This window comes from Thermobia domestica, chromosome 7, assembly GCF_964235325.1.
Source record: "Thermobia domestica chromosome 7, izTheDome1.hap1.1, whole genome shotgun sequence".
In the NCBI taxonomy this organism is placed as follows: Eukaryota; Metazoa; Arthropoda; class Insecta; order Zygentoma; family Lepismatidae; genus Thermobia; species Thermobia domestica.
This window is the reverse complement of record NC_137460.1, coordinates 94212089-94229148: the sequence shown is the minus strand read 5'-3', so window position 1 is coordinate 94229148 and position 17060 is coordinate 94212089. Positions and strand designations below refer to the sequence as shown.

General features: G+C 33.7%; 1 protein-coding gene across 5 annotated transcripts in view; it reads right to left on the bottom strand.

Moving 5' to 3' along the window:
* FIG4 (polyphosphoinositide phosphatase FIG4) overlaps positions 1-17060 on the bottom strand; it is a 161249-nt gene that overhangs the window by 92624 nt on the left and 51565 nt on the right. For all 5 annotated transcript variants that reach the window (XM_081765046.1, XM_081765047.1, XM_081765048.1 and 2 more), the window contains 3 exons: positions 12200-12299; positions 4778-5048; positions 3387-3582 (listed from right to left, as the gene is read on the bottom strand). In XM_081765046.1, the coding sequence (XP_081621172.1) occupies positions 3387-3582; positions 4778-5048; positions 12200-12299 (567 nt within the window). The remainder of the gene's footprint in view (positions 1-3386; positions 3583-4777; positions 5049-12199; positions 12300-17060) is intronic.

Genomic DNA, 17060 nt, shown 5'->3' with positions numbered 1-17060 from the left:
TATATTATTGGTTCATGGAAAAGAATGATGCCATGTATTTGCCCTTGCGTGAGACGTATTGGTTATTTCTCTTCTGATGGTGTTAAGAAAGCTACAGGATGTTTTAATTGCCACGGAAAATGGTCCAAAATTTAACCTATTGGAGTGCAATAATTCCAGCGTACTTTCATTTCTTCGTACAATGTTAGTCCGCCGCTTTGAAACTAATTGAGATAGCCCTTGTTCAAGTCTTTCACAAGTTATTCTTTAATTGCATAAAAATTGACAGTTCCTAAAATGAATTTTCTTTCTTCTAATAGCAAGGAATATTGATAAAAATCAGAGTAATAAGAAACAACTTTTACCTTTTCCATTGTTTTACAATGTAATATACGAGTGAAGTGGTGTGTTTAGAGGTTTACTAGTGTATGTGCAATTAAATTTAGCGAATTCAACATAATTCTAGATTTTAGGATTATTTTGTATAACTGGAGTGTGGGTTGATACTAAGTATTGTTGAGTTTATATGTATTTTAAGAAAGTGAAAACTGCACCTAATGGCAACGAATATGTTTCGGGAAGCTGCAAAAGTATTTGTATAAATGTCGTAGTATTGCTCATAGTATTTACTGTCTTCCTAAGAGTAATAACATACATTTAATAGCATGTGTGGAATTAAGTTTTCATTAATCCCCGGTTTCAATGTAACATTTGCCCAACAAGCCTGATTATTCATTACTATGATTAATATTATCCTTTCTATTTATTTGTTTTGCAAATTTGTTATTAAATAATCTGATCACACAATTTCCCACACAGAATTTTAAGATGTTCATGAGCAGGAAATAAAATCAAATCTTACACTTCTTACACGTTGCTAGTGCCTACTTCCGTTGCTCTTGTCAATTTACTTAATAAAATATGAAATACGATATACGGTATTTTAACTGAAAAAGATAGTATCCTTTTAGTTATACAACCTTTCGTCAAAGTGTTAGCATCCAGTCAACCAGGTAAACTAACATTGATATACAAATATTCAGATCATGTCTTGCCTCCATCCCCCCACTTTTAACGTCCAATCGCCGTCACTGTCTGTACTATAATTAGCCTACATATCGCTCCTATTGCAGCACACAACTGGAATGTATCTCCTTAAACTCAAATCGCAGATATCAATATGGTACTCCTTAAATTCTTAAGCCACAAATACAAAAACTCGTTGTTAAACATATATATATCTATATGCCAAACAAATCCGTAAATGGAAGAAAACAACTACATAAATGTGTTTCTTCCTATGCGCCATGCGTTACATCATTTATCCCTTTTATTTCAACAATTATAAACTAAAGGTCTAACCATTTGCCAACAAAAAATTAAAGAAAAACGATTTAATAGTAATATTTCAAATGTAGATATGCATAAAAGTAATTTTCTGTTCAGAAATAATAATAATTTTGTTTACTAGTTATAACATTGAGATTTCTGTAACTTTTTTGTTTGACAAAAAGATTGACTGTATGGTATAGACTGACATTTATTGCATTCATTAAGCCGAAACTACACATATCGAAAGATAAGTCTATCATGTTATTATTTCATCAAAACGTAAAGTGCCTTTACTTTGTTTTTAGTATTACTAACAATTCAAATTGTTCCATCAAGACCGGCGAAGAAAACAGAATGACCTACATCGTAGGGGCATGAGTTTTTTCGCACTAAGAATTTGAAATTTTCGCGTTTCATTTTTGATATTTCGCGTTTTGTCGCATTTTCCAAATAAAGTTTCGCATTTAGTAGCTCTTGTGGAAAAGAAGTCCCAAACATTTTTACAATTGTTCCTTTTATTCATAGATCAGTATAAAAACAAACCATTAATCACCTAAAAACAAAATACAATGAATATTTGACTTGATAATGTCAATTTCATTTACAGAAAATTATATTTTTTCAAATCAAACTGAGGAAAATCAGTAACTATGAGTAGGGAAGTTTTGCTGTCTTCTGAAAACACATAGGCACAAGTTACATTTAAGCATTAAATATAAGCATGTTACATGTTTCCACATTTTCCTCCTTTATTGTTGTACAATTGTCACTTATCAGTCCATATTTGAAAAAAAAGAAAAAAATCTCTCTCAATTGACATTGCTTGTTGGAAGCCACACATATGTAAGTGCTTTTACAGCAAACTTCAATCAATCATCACTTCGGAACTCCCCATCCAGCTGCGATGGTGATAGCTAACGGGCACATGTTCCCTATATTCGTGTCCTAATCACCCAAAATGCACAGTTCATGCCACGTTCTACCGTTCCGTCAGCGGAAAACTAGCGTTTTCAAAGTAATGAAAACGTATTTTCAAAATTTCGCGTTATATCGCGTATTCTTAGAAATTTCACGCAAAACTACCAATCTCGCATTTTATCGCGCAAGGGAAATCAATGAAAAAAAAAAACATAGAATATCATAAAACGCCAAGAAACTGAAAATTACTTAATTCTGACGAATTTCGTTTTATCGCGCATTGCGAAAAACTCGTGCCTCTATACATCGGATAAAGGCAGCGTCCGATATATATGTGCGTAGGATGTGTATATGCGAGCGTGCATAACGGCTAAATTATAGGGACAGTATAGTATAAAGGCGGCGCAAGTACGCTTACGCAACATGTCGACATGTAGGTAAAATGAACATATTTCCTAAAATACTCCACCCGTAAAGGAGTACTTTAGGAAATCACAGGAGAGTACAAATGCTTCGCCTGTTCTCAATATAGAATTAGCATAGATTTTAGATTAAACATCAATCACGAAGATGGGTAGTCCAAGGAGGAGCATCATACAATATTGAGCTTTAAAAATACATTAATGATTAGAGCGTATAACTATAAAATGAGAGTCCTCCTGCTGGTCTATTGGCTAGCGCGCACACCTTCGATACACCTGGTCCCGAGGTCGATTCTCGGTGGAAGAGCATTAAACGCATTACGGTGTATAGAATTCTACCTTAAACTGTTGGTTCACGTCTCATATAGCCTCGATACTGAAAAGGAACGCGTAACTTTTAACAAAAAAGCAAAATTATACAGATATTATTAATATGGAATCGCTTTATGGTCGCACACGACGTGGATTTAATAGTACTGGTCCGTAGAAAGGAAATTAACACCAAACAAGTCGTCGTCATCGGCGTTGTTGTTGTTGTTGGTAGTAGTAGTAGTAGTAATTATATTATTATTGTTATTATAATAATTATTATTGATGTTCAATAAATATACGTAGTAGAGCATAACGAAATAAAACGAAAATGTGGGACAATACTACACAATTATGCACTACACTCTTAAATTTTCAAAAAAATCCTAGCATTAGGAAGTAAATTTAACAAATTTGCAACTATACCTGCTGTTTCGTGGTGTGGATCGCTAAGGTCAAAAATAATTGCTGGCTTAGGAACAATTTTACTAATGTCTTGACTCCAATGTGATGGAATAGATCCTCTAAGCTGAACAAAAGAACTAAAATGGCCTTTCGTTAAGGAAGAAACTCCCGAATCATGCACAATTTGTTCTGTTTCCACTTCATTCGCTACATCGCCCTGCATAATGAAAGGAAATATATATATATATATATATTAGCAATATACACCATTATTATTATTATTATTATTATTATTATTATACATATTTTGACACTTGCCGCAAATTTAAGATTCTACCCACGATGGTTCAGACAGAGTTACCCTCTCCCTCCTCATTCTCCAGTTAAATATTTTTCTTTCCCCTTCCTCTTTAGTCTTCTACTATACCTATTATTGCAACCTAACAATACTTTTCCTTTTAAATAACGTCCTAATCAGTTTCTTTTCCTCCCTTTTACAATCTTCGTATTATTTTTTTTCTTAACATTTCCTTATATTTTGGTTGTTTCTTCCATCTATCTGACTTTATCCATTCTTTTCCATACTCAGATTCCAAACATTTCCGGCCGCGGCTTTTTTTTTTTTTTTTTTTTTTTTTTCACTACGTTTCTGCCCCGAACAGTACAACACCATACAAGAATGATCTTTTAAATCTTCTCGTAATTCTTACAATGTAGAAGTTTGTAATTCTTAATAATATTCAGTCATTCGAAATTCCCGACACATGATTTTTTTTTTATTTTGATATTACTTGATGAAATAAATAACAAAGTGGGTTGAGTAAAAGCTTTTTCCAGAATGGGTAGCAGCAATCATGATTTTTTTTTTTTTTTTTTAATAGAAAGAAATCATACATTCATATAGTATCTATCACCACGAATTTCTCCCAGAAATTTGTATATCGTTTGTTATCACTACTTTTTCTAATTAAAAAAAAAAAAAAAATTCAAGAGTGTCCAACGTAAAGATGTGCCCCCATTTGGGAGGAGGCGGCATGAAAAAATTAAATTAAATCTTTCAGTTTAACGTCCCACGATTATGCCCGTTAGACTAAGGGAGATGATGATTAAGGTAAGTGAATGATGATGGAAGAATTGGTGGTATAAGAAAGTGGGAGAAAACGGAAGTACCGCGAGAAAACGCACGGACACGATACTGTTCACCACAAATTGTGTTCTCAAAGTCGAAAAAATCCATACTTAATCATCCACACAAAGATAATTTAAACCCAACTATTCGATAGAATATCTTAATCACATAGCTGCTTTCATTCATCCCAGCTCTTACAACCACACTTAATACATGACATAGATTAAAACCTACTTTTAGGACCTAATTTAAAAGTGAACTTCAAGAAATTTTTTATGTTTACCTCAAAATTTGCTCCTCGCTTTAAGAACCTTGTACCAGCATATTTGTTGGAACGCCTTGCGATTAACGTCAAATACATCGATCTGCCAAAAATACTGATATTGGATTGACCGACAAATCCATGCGTAATATATAAAATCCAATCTGGATGCATGTCGTCCTCCACCTTACTTAGCAGATACTTATTCCACACAAATTTCTCATTAGGTCGGCTCCTCAATCCATATAGCTCTGAATGATTTGAGGACACGTCTTTTTCGTGAGAAGTACTCCTGAAAATTATATACAAATAAAATTAAATATAACAATTTTATTTACTTATATATTTAGTCTTATTTTACATGGCGCACTTATCCATGCCTTGTCTACCACTTAACCATACTTATACACAGTATAAATTTTATAATTACACAGGGCTGCAAATTAAAAAAAAATCATATTGTTTTTCGATTAATAGGTGAACTTAATTCTTTGTTCCTGGCTGATTACGAATAATGAATTCGTTTTTCCCTATCACGTACGGTTTTCTTACAAATCAATGTCAAAATTTGAGCCTTTCTCCGTATTCAATACTGCTTTATTATACCTTATTTCTTATCTTCTAGCAGACTAAAGAGTTTAATACACTAAATAACTGAACATGTTTTGTTTAATGTGAATGCAGACAAACAAAAAAGAATATAAGATTAAGTCAGGAAGATTACGATTTTCATTAAGTCTGGAACCAAGAAGTTCAGCAGATTCTTTAGACAAATTTAGGTCTCAACCTAGATCATTAAGCTGGCTTTGAGTGAGTGGTATAGGGTCACGAGATCTACTAGGGAGGTTGTAAACCTAATCTTCTACTTCACTACCTTCCACTGAATCACTGTACGAAATAGGATCACTTAGAAACTCAAGACTTGATGGAAGTGTCGGAACAGGCAAGTCTGGACCGTGCAGCACAGGTCTCATTGCAGAGGGAATATTGGGATATACTATCTTTGTCTTGTTTCGAGTATTATGTCCTACAATCTCACAGGAACAGAAGTAGCAATCGTCGCTGTAGTTTTTGAGCTCTCTCCACACCACTGGAATTGCGAGTGGCATAGATGACCGCTTTCCAGTGCTCCAGTTCCGTAACGATTCCACACAATATTTACACATATTATGTGGAGGCCACGATTTATCTTGATTTCCAAGTTTCATATGAGAATATGCGAAATATGCTGTTCTTACAAAATCTGTAATTTTCTGTCTCTGTTTGCGTGGAACAAATTCACCTCAGATGTAACAAAATACATCTGGTCTATTCTTACAACCACGAGATGCCATGGCAACACAGTATTCAATGAACACAGAACAAAACTAACCTAAGAGATTAACACTTCATACCATTGAAGCACATCTAAGATTTGCGACAATTAAATATAAAATTTATTTGAAATACGATAACAAGATTTGATATAGAAATATTTTAAATAGTCATGCACGCAACAGTTAGTTAATTTAATTAAATTAAACTTACCTACATTTAAAGCATATTCATCTTTATTACCACATGGATAATTTCAACACGTGCTAGCGACATCTTGCGCCAATTACTTGAACTACGCTTAAACATGCATACCACAATCAACATATATAAATCGTAAATTGTAAGAAATTCTTGCGTGATATGAGAAAACTAGTGCCAGTTTCGGTTTCAGCATATTCGAATAAATATAAAACACCCAAAATTATAAAAACAACAGAACCTATGCGGCCCTGTGTTCTCAGTAGTAAAAATAATAATCGAAATATCACACATCTACAGCTACACATACAAAATTATACTAATCAAATATACAAAATAGTAGTAATCAATCCGAGAAACATATATTATGTTTACAAGCACACAATTCTATTTCATATATTTAATCTAAAGAGGAAAAAACAGACAACCTTACAAAAGCCAAGTGCATTCATACCTCTCTCCAAGTGTCAGTAACTTCGGAACAACATTCTAACTGTATTAGATCTTACAAGCCTTGCCAACTTGGTTCGTAGACGCGAATTTTCGATCCTATGAAAGGGCTTCATTACTATCTCAAATACACGTTACATATAGTAAGTTTAGAAAAAAAGAAAAACTACCAGGATAGAGAAAAATAATCACAATATCTGAAAACTGCAGCATCTGTTCATCTGCAGCATCTGTCCATCAACAGAAACTATTTGATCTTCAATTAATCCGCCCCTACACTAAAGTGAAAGAAAAACCTCCAATTTATTAAATACCTGCTTTACACAACCTGTATTTGCGATAAAAATATCATTCTCACTAAAGATCAAATTCACTTCAACTATTCAAATTTGCACAGCATAAAGAATACGCCTCAATTTGCTGTCTATCTCTATACTTCGGTCTGATTTAACTAATATGAGTGCAATTTTAAAAGACTATATCGATAATTACGTCTCTCTTTGTCACAAAAGATACAACAACTCACATCTCAGCAAATAGACCGTATTTTTCGAATGCTAGAAACATTGTTAGGGTCATCAAGTCTAGGAGGCTTAAGTGGGCAGGTCATGTAGCCAGAATAGAAGAAAGTAGAAACGCTTTCAAAGTCTTGACTGGAAGACCAATCGGGAAATGACTATTAGGAAGGCCTAGGAGCAGATGGGAGGACAATATTAAAATGGATCTCGCAGAGATGGGAATACAAAGTAGAAACTGGATCCAATTGGCTAAGGATAGAAGTCAGTGAAGAACTTTTGTGAACGCGGCATTGAACCTCCGGGTTTCATAGGCCATAGAGTTAGTTAGTTAGTTAGATCATATATCTGTTAGTGAAAAAAACATGGTGTCCAGTAATAGTGAATTTCAATTCGTACCTAGAGACACAAGCTGGAGATCTAAAAAACAAAGTTCAAGGTAATCATCGAATTCTTGACAATGAAAAGAAACAAAATACTCAATCGTGCTAATACTTGAATTCTCAACGACTATAAACATATATCCGTGAACACTTCGTTCTACTGAAAAATAATTAGAGCTCTCGTAAGTAAAAGAAACTGAAAATACTAATCCGATATTTGTACCAGGAAGTTTGAAACTTTCGTGTATGTGCTTTTCCTATTTAGTTTTTATCTGAAATTCTTGTACCTACATCCTTGTGTGTGCCAAGATATATATATATATATATATATATATATATATATATATATATATATATATATATATATATATATATTTTAAATGATGTAATGTATTTACATCTCCTCTATGTTTGAACACTCTCCTATGAGATAACTCTAACTTTCACTTACATAAAAAATGTTTCATTCTTCGAACTACACAGCATTACTTCAATTAAGGATGCAAACAGCCAAGAAACTGCTAACTTTTCAGTAATATAAAAATTTAATTAGTAATTAATAAGTTATTTTTTGTTATTTAATAAGTTATTTTTCAATAAAATGTGATGGATGAAGTGTTGTTTCCGCTACGTCAATAGCGAGAAGTAAATTGCAGGTTTAACTTCTCGCATTATTATTATTATTATTATTATTATTATTATTATTATTATTATTATTATTATTATTATTATTATTATTATTATTATTATTGAACTCTAGCGTCCCTTTCCAGCAAAGAAGATAAGAGACGTGAAACTACAGTGATTAATTGTGAAATTAAACTTTTGTGCTCACCCATCTATCAAACCCGGGACCATATGCACCAAAGGCACACATGCTAGCCGCTAGATCAGCAGGTAGAGTTAGTAATTCTAATTGTCCGCTCCAGTGTTTATTGTGCGTTGTTTATATTGTGCGTAAGTCATATACAATATTAAAGTCAGTTATTTGCCCTGCAGAGGAGTGTCGATTTTCAAAGTGCAGCATGGCTAAGCCATTAAGAGTTTGCTGAGATAGATTTCCTATCAAGTAACATGGATGTCCAACTCCTGAGGTTATTATATTACTCTGGCTATCAGCAAAAATTCAATTTTATACGTATATTTATAATAATAGACAACTAACTTTCAAGTACAAAACAGTTACTTAACAATCTTTATAAACGACTTAAGGAGAGGCCGAGCTTCTACTGTTTGTGGTTCTCCCCTTCAGAAATTATTTACATATTATAGGATAGCGGGTAAATATTTAATATATGTAGATAACACAAAATTACATGAGGTTATAAATACTTAACAAGTTCATAATAAAAATAATAATAATGAAACATTAATATGGTTTTGTCTCAATTTTCAAATGCTCTTTCGCGTTTTTATTTATTTATTTATTTATTTATTTACTAAAAGTTTGTAGTCCTCTAATACTTAGGGTAGGACGTTCCAGGCCTTAATACATTGGTACCTGATACTTTTGATGCCATAATTTAATTGTGGTCTTGGTTTTTCAAGTCATTTCTTTGTCTTTGCACGCGTACTGAGTGTTTTATTTTAACAAATTGTGTTGAAAATATAACTGCATCTTTCTTGAGGACTCTGTACATTAGGCAATTTATACTACAAAAATAAAAGTTTATCTAACTTTAACATGTTCAGTTCGTGGAATAGCGGTTTCGTATGCGCAGTGGAATAGCGGTTTCGTATGCGCAAGAAAATATTCCTTTTTTATTATTCTTATTACTTTCTTCTGAAGAAAAAGAAGTTTATATTTAAGCTGGGCACTTAAGTTTCCATACCAGGCTTCGATTCCATATGAAAGGTATGGGTGAATGAATGCATAGATTCTTGCAATCGATTCCGAAAACATTTTTGATATCTTAGACATTAACCCAGTGTGTGGCGAAACTTTTTTTTCTGATGTTTCTCCCATGTGAAATGTTCATCAAACCAAACATCTAAGTATTTTATGTTTTCAACAATTGTTGCTTTTTGAGAGCTTATTATAATAGGATAGTCATTAATGTTTTGCATTTTATGTCTATTTCTAAAGAATACGCACTTAGTTTTATTAACATTTAAAGTTAATTTATTAATTCGAAACTACTGTGATAATCTATCTAACTCAAAATTAATCGACTTTTGTATTGTTTTAAGCTCTGGTCCTTTCATGAATATAACTCTATCGTCTGCAAACAAACAGTACTGGGAATTTTTCAATACACATGACAAGTTGTTAATATATAAAAGGAATAGTACTGGCCCTACTATGGAACCTTGAGATTCCACAGTTTACTAGTGCTGTGGTTGATAAATGTCCATTCAGACTAGTGTATTGCAACCGATTCTTTAAGTAAGTTTAGCTTTTCATAAAATCGAAGGTGACTCCCCGTATTCCATACCATTGTAGTTTCTGAAGTAATATTTTGTGATTTACGGTATCGAACGCTAGGGAAAACTGTCAAGAGTGTATGTATGTTTACCCGTATAGAACATAATGGACAAAAAATGAAAGAAGTGGCCAAGACAGCAAAAACAAGGTACTGTCATGATTCAAATCATTAATTCAAGATAACAGAATAAACATATTGGTAAAATATTCTATGCAAATGCACGGTTCTACTTGAATGATTACATTAATTAATTAACTAAACTAAACTAAACTAAACTAAACTAACTATAGCCTATGGAACCCTAAAGTTCAATGACGCATTCACAAAAGCTCTGCATTGACTTTTCTTTACCCAACTGGATTCTATTTCTATTTTGTATTCGTATTTCTGCGACTTCCATCTTAATATTATGCACTCGATTGGGTTCCCAATTAAAAATTTGAAACTGTTTCTACTTTTTCTCATTCTGGCTACATGGTCTGCCCACATGGACCTCATAGACTTAATGATCCTGACAATGTTAGGTGAACTGTATACTTCTAAGGAACAAAAATATAGTGAATGATTACATTAACACGTGAAATTCATGATACTGTTTACACTATGACAATCAGCGTATCGAATACGAAATACCTTTTCATTATTAAAAGATAAAAATATGATACACAATCAAGAGACTTCGTTATTCTTCTATTTCTCCATACAACGACAACGATATATCGAATTTAATTACGCAATTTTTTCCTATTGAAAGAGTACACGTCTGTAAGAAGACGTCTATCTATCACGCTTTTAATAAAACGTTACAAACGCAAAGCTGGGTAATTCTTTTTTCCTACGTGATGACTTATACATAAAACTTGTGTCCTCCTCCTTCCCTTAGGACTTACTATCGCCCGAACTTAGTGTACATGCCTTGACAGGAGAAGTATACCGAAATAATCACAGAAAATAGAACAACTGAAAAGGAACATTGTAACGGAAGTTGAAGTAATTACTGTGCAACTATTCAAAAAGTTTCGCAGAACATGATTAAGCGATTTTTCACTCGTGTTAAAAGATGAAAGTCACAATCAAAATAAGTTTCAAATTGCTAAGCCGATAGCAAAATTTCGTAAGCCGTCATTGTTCAGGACCAACTGTTGAAAAACTCTCGTTTATAATATTCAGTTATAGAAGCTATTGAACGCATATTTAGTATTAGAAAAAAAATCTTCTTACCTTGAATCCTGGACATGGGAATCATAACAACATACGGTTTCAGAACTTCTCTGATCCCTTTTTTAATGTATTTTCTGCAGCATTATTCCCCTCGCAAATCATCACTTTTTTTCTTTACAAATTAACACAATAGTCTTTATTACCATTGTTGTTGACTATATGTTCTACTTTTAGACGTTTCATAATTATCGCCGATTTCAGAACAGAATACCTACTTCCGGATGTGAAGCACCCTATTGACATATAACTATTTTCCATGTGATCTATTGTTTACATAACTAACCAAAATAATTTTTTCAAAGTGTGAACTGAAGAATATTTTCCTTCCTCTTTACACAGGTGTTTTAATCGAAGTATGAATTTTTACGAACGAACAGAACCCAGTCCCGTATTTACGCATAAGCCACAGGGGCCTGCATCAAAGGTGGCAAAACAAAAGAACGAAATTGAAGTACGGTATGTGGAAAAAAGGGGTTGCTCACAAAACAGAAATTTAAGGGAGAACTATACTGAAAACAACGTTGGTATCACAGCGCAACCGAGTTTTCTCGTTACGAAGCTACTGGTGTTTTAGTAAGAGCTAAAGCAATTGCTTCTTAATTGCCAGCGTAATCTATGCATTTGATTATGTATTCATTGCCCAGTTGCTTGAATGAATACACGGCCGTCTTCTTTAGGCCCACACTGAATACGAACTAATAGAAAAGGGGTGTAAAACTTTATTGGTTACAGGAATGTAAGACACCTAAATAAGGGCCTACCAGAGCCTATAATCGAACTTTTAGTGGGCACTATAGTGTCATAAGATATATCGGAAATGAAATCAGAGAAGCTCTGAAATCATACATTGTTATGATTCTCACATGTCCAGAATACAAGGTAGGAACAATTTTTTCCTAATACCCATTTATAACGTTGTCTTTATCACATTACCTTTCTGAATCTGTTTGAACTTGAGGTGATTCAGACGAACTGGACACGAAAAAATCATCTTCCTCTCCTTTAGAATCTGCGACCTTCTCTGATGATTGTCCTTTGAAAAGAAAACATACGGAAAACCTTATCCACAAACTTTGAAAGAAATCATGTGTGTACAAATCTCTTCTCTAGATTTTGTTCTGCATTTTGAGATTTTGTTTTTAAACAAAAATAATACCAATTAATTAATTAAAATAAATCAATATCAATGGATAGTCATGTTTAAAAAAATTCTTAACATTCTAAAAATCTCATTTTGCTTTAAGAAGCACCCTATGAGTAGATATGCTATTTTAAAACATTAGCTTGCAGGAAATGATTCGAAAAGGCGAACAATATACGGCTACAATCTATATTTTTATGGAGTTTTCGATTAATAATATAATAAATTACAACTTTAATATGACCATAATGCTTTCATAGACATATCCGCATTAACGTATTTGTCATTTATACTGAACTACTGTAGCACGTTTAAAAAAAAACTAGAGACTGTAGATATATAATGAAAATGTTTATAGACTATGTTAAATCTAAGCTCTTAATTCACACTAGTTGTATCCACTCCTGCTCCCTCTTAAATCTTGAGTAAAACGAGTTTAATAATTCTATTGTACAGGGTATACCACATAAAACCGGTACGCCTCACGCACAAGATTCAAGTAACACTTTAACAGCATCAACAACAATGGACGTGTTTTTCTCTTGCTCTTGAGTGCAGTGAACCGTGATGGGTGTTGAGCTTAGAATTTAGAGGGCTAGAATAGGCTTATTCAGAATTGCTGTGGAAGAATCATCATGTTCTGTGTTAGTGAATACACCAGGCTATACGAAAGTTTTTTTTTTTTTCCTACGGATTAATAATATTTACTTTGTTAATCATCGGGGGTGAAGAGCAGCATTCTGGTCCTCCAAGCACTCAACGCAATGACATTGCAGAAATCAAAGATATATTATCTTCTCTTCGCGCGTCCAATGAAAAAGTAGTGGTTGAAGTGGCATTCCTTTGTGCAGCTAATGAACGTTTAACAACTGAAATCAAAACATTAAGGGAAACAGTAACAAAACTGGTTGATAGGGTAGATACCATTGAGACGAAATTATTGGAAGTGACAAGTGAAGTAAGTGAACTACATCGGTATACGACGTTTTTAGAACAAAAATTGATGATCTCGAGAACAGATCACGAAGACAAAATTTTGTGTTCTATGGGGTGAAGGAAGAAGAGAATGAAAACTGGGCAACTACAGAGAAAAAAGTGTATGATTTGCTAAACGACCGACTGCAAATAGAAACTGATAAACAACTTATACAGAGGGCTCACCGCGTAGGAAGAAAGTGTCAGGACAGAACAAGACCTACACTGTATAAATTTTTGAGTGATAAGAAAAAGGAACACGTATTAAAAAATAGAAATAAACTTTGGGGAACAAACATTTACGTGGATCAAGATTACTCTGGTTCGGTAAAACAAGAACGTAAACAGTTACAATATTATTTAATGAAAGCGCGCAAACAAGGAAAATATGCGAATAACAATTTTCGATATTTGTATATTGAAGAGAAAAGATTCACGCTTGCCGAACTGCAGAACAGTAAAGAGGGGTATTTCCAAGAAACTGACCAGGCCGAGGGAGTTTACAATCAGCCACCTGAATCGCCTAAAGCATCTGCCAATCAAGAACAAGGAAAATCTCGACAGCATCTGCGACAAGAAAACGAAGCATCTGCTCCCTCCCCCAACCCTCCATTTAGACATTCCAAGGCAGGAAGAAAGATATCAGCATGACGGGGGTGCACCAAGGACACTTCCGTAAGTACAAAATCATTTTAAGTGAGAGGTGAATGTGTCAACATAGTTAAGGGGAAAGATGGCTATTTTAATATATATGTTCAAAACGTAAGGGGAACTCGTACCAAGCTAAGAAAACTGACCGAAAATGTATTAAGTAACAACTATCAGGCAATTGCATTAACTGAATCTTGGCTTACTGCCAGTCTCAATGACTCAAGTATTTGATTCACGGTATGTCGTGTTAAGAGCTGACAGAAATATTGTTACTTCTGGTTATTAAAAAAAAAAAAAAAAAAAAAAAAAAAAAAAGATGATGTATTAGCGGTAAATAAAAAAATATCGTGTGCAGAAAACTCCTCCCCCAAATATTCCTGGTGTTGATTGTATTACAGTAAAGGTTTTTGTAGATATGATTAATTGTATGTATATATATATATATATATATATATATATATATATATATATATATATATATATGTATGTATTAGGGTGGTCCAAAAAATTTTTTTTGCTAATTTAATTGCGCATAGTTGCTAATATTGTTCCTTTCCTACAAGTATGTTTCACTGCAAAAAATCAACTCAATTGGATAATATTTAGGGATCGCTCAAGCGACACGAAGTTGTGCCATAAGATGCATATAATTATGTCGTATACGAGACATATTGGAGGTTTAAAAATTCAATTCTTATACAGTAAATTGTAGTTTTTGCCGTACGAAATGAATTATTTATTATTATTACTAAACTCGCAAATTGCTATTACCAAAATTAACATTTATTGATTTCAAAATAAGTGAGATACCTCTAAATATGCAGTTGATGTTCATTTTAAACAGAAAAAATAAGGTTATTAACGAAGTTGGTAATTTTTCAAGGTGCTCTCTCAAGCGTCTGAAACACGCTTTCTGTGGTCCTCAACAACCTGAATTAGGCTCTGCATTTCACTTTCTTTCTTTGTGATTGACTCACTGAAATTGGACATAAAGGCCACTGAACGTTCAGCAGCATCGTTGACAACCTTAAGTGACTCGACGATTCGTTTCTCCTTTTGGAATTTGTCCGAGTTACTCCAGTGCTCGGGATCACATTGGAACATGAAATTGATGTCAACTCGAAGAGAACGTAAGGCGCGAAGAGAGGTTGAATTAATCAAATCATGAAGATTCTTTGTTTCTAAACCGTGGCAGTCTGTGAGTTTTATGCCTCTTGGACTCCAATTTTCTTCACAAGCCTTAAGACGATTTATAATATTCCGCTTGTCCTCGAAAGATAACTTCTCAGAAAACAGTGAGAGTGGAACTAACTGCTTCAAGATACCACAAGTGAGTTTGAAACTTGTTCATTGCAGATTCAGACACATATGTATTCACTATGGCGTATTGTTTGATCTGTTTGAACAGAAGTAAGTCGTTGACGGGGGGCATCACATGTCTTGGGATACGAAATCCATGCTTTCACGTATATGAGACTTGCAAATAAACACACTTCCCGCAGATTTTTTTCCTCTTTGACTGTAAGCTTAAACATTTCGCGGAAAATTTATATCTTGAAGCAGCATATTACCTTTCCCATCCAACGAGCCATATAGTAAGCACCTGGTGACTTAAAACGGTACTCCTTTGGAAATTCACCAAGTATCAACAGGCAAAGCTCTATCATTTCTGTATAGTCATCTTTATAGTCATCTTTATAACTCATAGCAGCAGTCTATCACGGGACACCTCAAGCGGTGAAACTGCTAACTATTTAAACTCACGATCTCACTTCATTTAAATGATCACAAACATTCACTATATATATATATATATATATATATACAATACTCGGTTTCAACGGGGAACATAGTTATTATCTTCCTTATGTACAAGACAATTTTGTAGAAACATAACAACTTCATTTTTCAGTGTTCGTACATATGGCATGGAAAGGCGTTCGTCTTCCAGGATCTTAAAATTATAATGCTTAAGGTTTGGTCAAAACTCTTGGAAACGTTGAAACAGTGGAATATTTGGATCTCTAGTATGTTCTCCAAAATTGTGGGAGGTGCATAATTAATTAGGTGAAATTTATCCGTATTTTAGAAAATACCAATCAAATATAACTCCGTTTCTCTTCCAGTCGTGGACTTATATGTCTTATATTTATGCCTACACTAAAAACGCCATTTCAGGCACGTAGCCAAGGGGGTGTGGTATTTACTCCCCATCGAAACCAAAAAATGAAAAAAAATAAGGAATGATTAAACAAAAAGAAACGAAAAAAGAAGAATCAGCGTTAAAAATAAAAAGCTACAGCAAGCGTTTGGTTACTCTTTCTTATGAGCAGCTTTGTGTGGAAGAAACGGGGGGTGTAAATTAAAAATGGATATTGTTGTAACGGGATTATTTCATGTCACGGATCCCTTCTCCCCCTATTACGAAATCCTGACCACTTTAAATGTTGTTTTTGGATGAAATTCACAAGCATTGTACAAAACAACGAAAAGGTCCATCACCGCTTAAATGCGAATACGTTCAATATTTCAAATAACAGGTATGGAGCATAATTGAAGGCTTTGAGCGACCTCTAAATATTTTTTTTACTGCGATGGAATTTTTCATTCAGTATATTTAGATCACATGGATCAAAATTGGCAACTATGCGTTTAGATCAGAGATCTTTTTTTCTTTACTAGTCTATGCTGGACCACCCTAGTATGTATGTATGTCTTGTATATATTGTACCTGGGTCAAATCAATCAACATATAGAGAATATTTTGAATACATATTTAGTGTACTACAACCAGAGAGTAACATTCTTCTGACAGGTGATTATAATCTCTCACAGGTTACGGGAACTGATTTCAATTTTTTAACATCTACTGGAACCTGTCACGAGTTATTTCTCTTAATGAATTTTTATAATTCACAAACCTTCAATAATACTAAAAACCCGTATGGCAAAATGCTTGACCTAATACTCTCGAACCTTACCAGAGCAGAGGTCATACACGAACACCCTCCCCTCTTACCGGAGGAT